At 34.6% G+C, this 8,453-nt stretch overlaps 2 protein-coding genes across 7 annotated transcripts; one reads left to right on the forward strand and one right to left on the reverse strand.

Annotated features, from left to right (window-relative positions):
- Positions 1-1,077: 1,077 nt before the first annotated feature.
- Positions 1,078-4,354, reverse strand: LOC126715931 (uncharacterized). Of its 6 annotated transcripts, none has more exons than XM_050416787.1 (7): positions 4,335-4,354; positions 3,109-3,376; positions 2,889-3,008; positions 2,644-2,802; positions 2,138-2,310; positions 1,634-1,739; positions 1,078-1,267 (listed from the first exon to the last, which is right to left on the reverse strand). In XM_050416787.1, exons 2-7 carry the CDS (start codon positions 3,352-3,354, stop codon positions 1,238-1,240), a joined length of 834 nt encoding a protein of 277 aa, XP_050272744.1. In that variant the 5' UTR covers positions 3,355-3,376; positions 4,335-4,354; the 3' UTR covers positions 1,078-1,237. The 6 variants fall into 6 exon arrangements, with proteins under 6 accessions (XP_050272744.1, XP_050272742.1, XP_050272743.1 ...); XM_050416785.1 differs by lacking the exon at positions 4,335-4,354 and adding an exon at positions 4,190-4,328; XM_050416786.1 differs by lacking the exon at positions 4,335-4,354 and adding an exon at positions 4,232-4,301.
- A 487-nt stretch (positions 4,355-4,841) lies between these two features.
- Positions 4,842-7,945, forward strand: LOC126715932 (aminomethyltransferase, mitochondrial-like). The gene is made up of 4 exons (XM_050416791.1): positions 4,842-5,009; positions 5,645-6,223; positions 6,892-7,010; positions 7,254-7,945. The coding sequence occupies exons 2-4, from the start codon at positions 5,663-5,665 to the stop codon at positions 7,798-7,800; spliced, it is 1,227 nt and encodes a 408-aa protein (XP_050272748.1). The 5' UTR covers positions 4,842-5,009; positions 5,645-5,662; the 3' UTR covers positions 7,801-7,945.
- The last annotated feature ends 508 nt before the right edge of the window (positions 7,946-8,453 follow it).

Raw genomic sequence — 8,453 nt, forward strand, 5'->3', positions numbered from 1 at the left:
AGGTGATACTTTACCTTGTGATTTTGGTCAGAGATAATGAGTTCTGCAGAACATGGGTCGTTTGTTTATGAGAAAGAGGTGAGGGTATGAATTTTTGGTTTTATTCCAACATGGTTACTGTATTGACCATTGGTCTTAAAAGCCACGGTCAAAATGGTTTATAGCTAAGTTATTTAGATCCTAGATCTCTTATTCAACCATTAGAGACTTTATCAGTTGAGCTAACTAGAACCCACTTTTAAGCCTCCTTTATACTTGAATATCTTCGGATATTTTAAATTTTAAATCAAGATCATTAATTTGTATATATTTACTTTATTTATTTCATATTAATTAATTACTAAATTAATTATATATGACATTATTGCGGTTCGACCTCGATCAAACTCAGGTCCAACCTTAAAAACCTTGAACTTCTTTCTTTACCAAGTCTGAAAACCAAGCCACATTTCATTTCAATTTTGAGACCCTCCATTCCACCATGTAATATGTATGTCATGTTTCTCTCTTCTTTTTTTGTCAACCTATTCTTCTTCTTTTTCATTTTTTTTTTTTTTATAATTATTTTTAGGCTCATATTATAATTGTAATATTCTAGAAAATGTAGTTGTTATTATTATTGGGTAAAGATTTGGGTCTGGTATTGATATATTAGTTAAAACATCTTAAAAAAATTATATGAATTTTGACCAATAATATATAAAGAAATATATGTCTCTATATTAAATTGGACTATTTTAATTAATTTTTATATTTGTACTAATTTAATATATTTATTTATATTTTGAATTGGACTATTATTACTTTGAAACCTTTTAAATTGGACTATTTTAGTTAATTTTTTTTATTTATACTAATTTAATATATTTTTTCACGTAAGGCTTTCTTTCTTTGTGAACAAATTTCGAATCTATTCCATGGGTTTATCTCAGATTTTTAAGGCTATTTAGCATTGTCAACAACATTGAATAAGTGATAACTTAAATTCTTCATTCATTGTTGGATTTTTTTTCATAGTCAATAATTTTCCCGTGCATCGCACAGGTTAGCGACTAGTAATAATAATAAAACTAAGTCTACAATAAAACTTTTACATGATAATTTATATGTTGAATGTTATTTTACATCTTTCCCCTTCTTGGGCTGAAAATTCTTATAGACTAATTTGCGACTTCAAATGGAACTAGAAGCCCAACATCAGATTCTATGAAAATGGAATTTTCTCTATACTGGAGCACTATGCTTTAGGCCAATGTGGACTCACCACCTGCACAACCCGTCAATTCATCAAACAAACATTCAATATATCCATTAAAAAAAAAAAACCCACAAACATTATTTTGGGACACCAAAGAGAAATGTTCTTTCACTTGTGCAGTTGATCTATTATCACATTTGAGTGGAGAACCTAATTTAATGTCATCAACACAAATGGTCGGAGCAAGGATCATAATACTCCACAAAGTAACTTTTAACATAAACCAATTAATTAACAGAGAGGATAGATCAGTAACATACAGAGTCTAATGCATTGATGTTTCTTCTTATGCTAAATCATTAAAGACAGTAGACCTTAGTTATGTCATCATTGATCTTCTCCAGTTATTAGAAAAATGAGATACAGATAGCTAACCTCAAGTGTGGTAAACACTAATCGCATTCGGCTAGCAACAATAGATGGCTCCTCAGCTCTACCTACCACTGCCATTTGCTCTAGTTGAAGAGTCTTTACCGGAAGCCTTCATTGAACATATGAAAGAATTAACTAAATGGTGTGCCTCCACCAAGGATTTTAACATTATGCATCAGCCAATATTGCTTGAAAGCAGATTAAAAATACCAAGAGGAATTAAACAAGTATATTCACATAATGAGGTAATGAGCAAAGTTACAAATTACATGCACTGGTGCACACAAAATATTAAAGATGCTGGTTTAAGTGCAAGAGTAATAACAATGTAAATAATTGGCAGGTAATAAGCATTATCATATCTAAGAGAAATAGTAATATAGAATTTCATTGGCATGGTGCTCCATCCATTTTAGAAAGCTCCCTGCCTAAATACAACAATACAAGAATGCTTGATAATATTCGTGCAACTAAAAGAGGAAATGAAATATGCTAAAAGCAACACACCATGCCATTCCCCTCACAAAGTATGCATTTGCTATAACAGCACAAAAGCCTTTCCACTGAACCCTCACGTCATCTGACACCGGAGGTGTAGACGACCATCTAACAATAGTAGGTTGTGGTGTACACAAGACGGTGATGAATATAATGCTCAACCAGAGAATGCACTCATCAACCTGCATTTTGAATTAGAAAAATGAGATTCCAATTCCAAAACCTTTCAGCAGATTTAGTGACCGCCTAAATAATCATAACAAATGTTGCTTTTTCATCACAAAGGGCGTAGTTTGCATCTAGAATACTATATCATGATTAAATTTAACAATGACATGCTTCTATGACCCACAGTCTACAAAGATGAACCTCTTTGCTTCAAACGAAATTGAACAAAGTTCTTAAGAACTTCATAACCATAATTTTTGGGACAATAACATATCCTGTGACAGTAATTAAGCTCAAGAGCCATGCTTTGACAAATATTTCAAGTTCACTAGGAAGAAGTGACTTACCTCCTCCAAAATAATCTTGGATTTCAAACTGGTGGTTCCGCCATAACTTTGCATTGCTTCAATTTCAATACCATATTCCCTCATATCATTAAGTTCTTTCCGTAATCCTTCATCAGTACATCCCAGTGCATATGCATTCACCCCAGCACTTATGAACTCCTGGTACAAGTAGCTAAATGTGTTATTTGAACTGGATTATAGGACTGATGTTGTAAGTAATGGTTCAAGCAACCCAAAGTATGTACTTTTAGGTTGTCACCTCCTCCCCGCTCAACAGCATTCTTGAATCGCTTAAACAAACTGATTGCTATGTTGCGTGATGAACGGTACTCATCATCTGCAGGAATGGAATCATGCAACCGGCACTATGATGCACAGGACAGTAAATATATCAAGCACTGAATTACAACCCCAAAAATTGAGTAAAAATGTATTAGTTCAGCCAGCGGTTGCAACACCATGTACCAGCCATCTCTTTGAAGCAGTGTGATGCAAAACACGATGGCTTGTAAGTTGATTACGGCCTTTCCAAGAAAATAAGGAATTATGCAGTATATTACTACAAGGGTTCCTTAATAGGTTGGGACAGGTTGAAGTATTAATCAAGGAATTCACATGTGTAATCTTGCACTGAGATGCTTCATGCAATGTATTGGAGTCTAGATATATCTGGCACTTAGTTATAGCTCCCGGAGCATACGCCATCAGCATGATTGAACCATGGTAATATCACCTTTAAAAGAAAAAAAAAAGTAGAGATAAGCAAACACCAAAATGAGTACAAGGAATATATCAGTATCCGAAAAGTACAGAATTCCGTTATGAGAAAAATTGCTACAACTATCCTACAATTGTGATCCAAAGTGTGTCATTCAACTCCTTTTGGACTCTCTTAACGTAAATTAACTTAAAATACAAGTGAAGTGAAGGGAGAAAGGAACAAAGGCCTCTGCAGACCCAGTTCACAAAAATCAAACTAATCCACTTGATTACATCTTATGCAATTAATTTCCAATAAAAAAAGTTGCTTTTTTCTTTTTTAGTTTGCTAAGATAAAACTTCAATCCCTTTCTCTTCTTAATTCCTCAACTTAGTTGGCAACTAGAAACAGAAAAACTAAAAGTATGCAGTCAAAAGTCATCATATTCCTATGATTCTATATTCCCAATTCAAAACAAATTATCCAAGAACACACACAGCTTATTTGTCATTTGGACCAACGCTAATCACACATACAGTAAAAGTATGCAGTCCAAGTCGTCATATTCCTGTTTGCACCTTGCACTCGGTTTTTTTTTTTTTTTTTTTTTCTTCCTCAAACTTTTTTTCAGGACTTGAGAAAAACAAAACACCCATATCATCACTAATAACAACATTAACAACAGCCCAGTTTTTAGCTCATAATTTTGATCACCATTCTTAATACTAAGCTCAAATCATATTGTTATTCCAAACCCACCTCCCAAAATAAAACACATCAGTATATTATATTTTAAAAAAAAAAAAAAAAAAAAAAAAAACAGAAAACAATGTGAATATGTGTTGCCTTTTCAGGGTTTAGATAAGCTTATTTGGGAGAGAAATGCACCCAAGACAAGGTTTTTAGAGAGAGAGAGAAGAAGAAGAAAGAGCACTATGAAGAATAGAGTAATAGTGTATGATGAAGAATCTTGTAAGGGTGTGGAACATACTGAAGCCACCAATCTTTTGAATGGTCCCAAATATTATTGCTTTTGAATCAAAATTGAACCTTTAATTTTTGGTCTTGGAAATTATTTGGCACGTCTATTATTTTACTACTACGTTGTTGCTTTCAAGTTTTTTAATGATTTCCATTTCTTGCTTCTAGGTATAAGAGTTTTGTTTATAGATAAGATAGAATTTCAACTTATGATTATCTTCTGATTAAAATACTAATTAGTTTTTACAAGTTCGAATTCACCCAAATCTTTTATTAGAGGCCAACAAATTTTACCAGTTGAGTTAAATGGAACTCGCAGATACCTTTGTACACATAAAACATAGGACATCTAAGTGACATTTTAAAGAGAGAGAGGAGGGAAAGAGTGAGATGAGGTCTAGTCTTCTTGTAGAACCACTACCACTAACTAACGATGAGGTTTTGGAAGAACAGAAATCCTTTTCTTTTACCCACCACATACCCAACAACCAGCATTTTTTTTTAAATTTATAAATTCCCATTTATTTAATTAATTTAACAAATAGTATATCAGATAAACACAGAGTATATATATATATAGAAGGCAAACTTCTTTTTATTTCGTGTAGAGATGCTTTTTTGGCTCTCTCTCATATTTGCTTGTTCTTAAAACAGCTCAGAACAAAGAAGAAGAAAACCAATATCTGTAAGTGCCCTCTTCCTCTCTCTTTTTTCATTATTTGTTTATTTGAAATCATCATATATGTAATGGGTTTATTTATTAACCATTGATCTCTGCTTCAATGTTGTTATATTTTGTTCATTGGTTGCTTACTCTTACAATGTTGTAGATAGAATTGAATTGTGTGAAAGAACTCTCATTCAATCTTCTTACACCCATAACCCACTTCAGCCCAAAATCACACACACAACTCACCGGATCCACAAACCCCATGGCCTTCACTTCACGGATTTTTTAATTATTTTTTGCATTGGCAATAGATTGATTTAGTTTCTACAAAAATACCCTTTAGGAATTTTTGACAAGTTTCATTTTTATTTCCATAACTCATTGGTAGCTTATTTTTGTAAAAGTAAAAAGTGAAAAGTTGGCATATGGTGATTATTGTTTTTCATGAATTATAGGGATAATAATCTCTTTATTTATTTAGTATAATTTTTTCGTGCATTTGTTTTAATTAAAGTGCTACTATGAGTTATGCTGGCAATGAGAAGTTTCTGTATTGTTTTGTTTCTGTTGAGAAGCCATTGGTGCTTTGTTAGAGACTATTTGGATTTTTCTATTTTGTATCTGAAACTTCCTCAAATTCCTCTGATCAGGTATTTTCTGCTAAAAGGATGAGAGGGGCTGGTTTGTGGCAACTTGGGCAATCAATAACCCGCCGTCTTGCTCAGTCTGATAAGAAGACTGTAGCTCGTCGATACTTTGCTTCAGAAGCAGAGCTCAAAAAGACAGTTCTTTATGACTTCCATGTTGCTCATGGTGGGAAGATGGTGCCATTTGCTGGATGGAGCATGCCCATCCAGTACAAGGACTCAATCATGGATTCTACTCTAAATTGTAGGCAGAATGGTAGCCTTTTTGATGTCTCCCATATGTGCGGGTTGAGCCTCAAGGGGAAAGACTGTGTACCTTTTCTTGAAAAGCTTGTCATTGCTGATGTTGCTGGGTTAGCCCCCGGAGCTGGGACGCTAACTGTCTTTACAAACGAAAAGGGAGGAGCAATTGATGATTCAGTGATTACAAAGGTGAAGGATGATCACTTATATCTGGTCGTCAATGCAGGGTGTAGGGATAAGGATCTGGCTCACATTGAAGAGCATATGAAGGCATTTAAGGCTAAAGGTGGGGATGTCTCATGGCACATACATGATGAGAGGTCTCTTCTAGCTCTCCAGGTCAATGCTAGATTCCTCATTCCATGTTCTCCTATGTCTTAAATTTTTGCCTTGGAATATGCATGTTAACTGCTACAAGCTTAATGCTTTTTTTTTCCTCAGCTGCTCAAAGTTGTTCTTATGTATGTCTTGATATAGTGTCTAAGGAAACTGTAAGGACTTGTTTTCTTTTCTCTCTAATAGGTATTTATCCATATTACATGGGTTGACTTCTTATAACATGATTGGCGCTGCTCAATTGTTATGACAGATTATTGACATTAAGAGTACTCCATACATTGTGTTTTTCCTTTGTTCCTTCTTGTTCTTTTCCTTTTTTTGTTTCTCCTTATTTATATATATATAAAAAAAAAATTCTCCTACAACAATATCATAAATAGTATAGCTGAAAGATGGTGGGGTTGATGTTGAGTTGAAAGATGAAACTTATATCAAAATATGAATATTTTCTGGAAAGTTATTAATATTGCAACTACTAAGAGATACTGGGTTTTATATTCAATTGAAACATGAATTATATTTGTGTATGAGCCATTTAAACCATGTTGCTATGATTATGAGAAAGAAGTGGGCTTATGGTTTTACTTTGATTGAAAGATAGTGACTCTTTAGTTGGTTTATTGTTCCATTAAGTGCAAAAAGAGTTCTGTTTGATTTCTATGGTGCAGGGTCCTCTAGCTGCTCCAACTCTTCAGCACTTGACAAAAGAGGACTTGAGCAAGATTTACTTTGGGGAGTTCCATATCTTGGATATCAATGGAGCGCACTGCTTTCTAACAAGGACAGGGTATATTTTTCTTTTTCAATTTCTTTTCTCTATTGACAATTTGTCTATATTGATTTAGTCCCATAGTGATTAGTTACTGGGCTTGTATGCATTTCTCTATTGAATGAGAAGATCAATGAAGCATGGTTAAGTTTTGTTTTGTACCTATCCATCCAGAAATCATAACAAAACATTGTTATTGAGAGCATAGGGTGGCATGAAAGATAGATGATTATCCTTTTGTCTCTCCTATGAGATTTTCAGGTACACCGGTGAAGATGGTTTTGAAATCTCTGTGCCTTCAGAGAATGCAGTAGATCTTGCCAAAGCAATTTTGGAGAAATCTGAAGGGAAGGTAAGGTTGACTGGTCTAGGTGCTAGGGACAGTCTCCGACTTGAAGCTGGGCTCTGCTTATATGGTAATGACATGGAACAACATGTAACTCCTGTAGAGGCAGGACTCACATGGGCCATAGGGAAGAGAAGAAGGGCTGAAGGTGGTTTTCTAGGTGCTGAGGTGATACTTAAGCAACTTGAATCTGGCCCACCTGTCAGGCGTGTTGGATTTTTCTCTTCAGGACCACCTCCCAGAAGCCACAGTGAGATTCAGGATGACAAAGGAAAAAGCATTGGGGAAGTCACCAGTGGAGGATTTAGCCCTTGCCTTAAGAAGAATATAGCTATGGGGTATGTGAAATCTGGATCACACAAGGCAGGCACCAAAGTTAAGTTTGTGATTCGAGGAAAGGCCTACGATGGGGTAGTCACGAAAATGCCATTTGTACCAACAAAATACTACAAGCCGGCTTAATTTATGCTTGGTATATCAACTCTAGGAATTTCTAATCGGTTCATTTTTTAACATGTTTTTGATAAACTCAACTGCCAGTCTATTGTAACTTCTATTTTCTATTTGCAATAAATCTGAGATGAAATACAAAATTTTATTTTTGTCATTGCTTTATGAAGTTTTGTAATTACCAAAATGGTGTTATTTGGGATTTATAGAACATACTAAAATGCTGTTGGGGGAAGGGTAAAATACTAAAATGCTAGAGTGAGAGAGATGTCAAGCTAACCAAGAATCTTAAACTCAACCAAGGAATATAATATAACAAGTCTAGTATATGCCACGCCAGTATTGAAGAACTTGCTGACGGGTCATACAACTGAAAAGCCCGCCACTGAAATTGATTTATGAACGTTAAATTCTTATCTCAATGCTTCACCAAAACTAAATACAGCTTCAAAGGAAAGGGATATCAGAAAGAGTTTGGGATTCTATCATGAGCTTTTGTCTATTATCTGGTCCTAAGTCAAACTAGCAGGAGTTGATTGATTGGAGTGTGGTTCGCCATAAGGGAAGAGGCTTTAGATTAGTTAGTGTAAGTTAGCTTGGTGGGCAACTGTGTACCATTTGTGGAATCAAAGAAATGCTATCATCCATGCAAGGGGGTTCTACAC

Source organism: Quercus robur, chromosome 2 (assembly GCF_932294415.1).
Source record: "Quercus robur chromosome 2, dhQueRobu3.1, whole genome shotgun sequence".
Classification (NCBI taxonomy): domain Eukaryota; kingdom Viridiplantae; phylum Streptophyta; class Magnoliopsida; order Fagales; family Fagaceae; genus Quercus; species Quercus robur.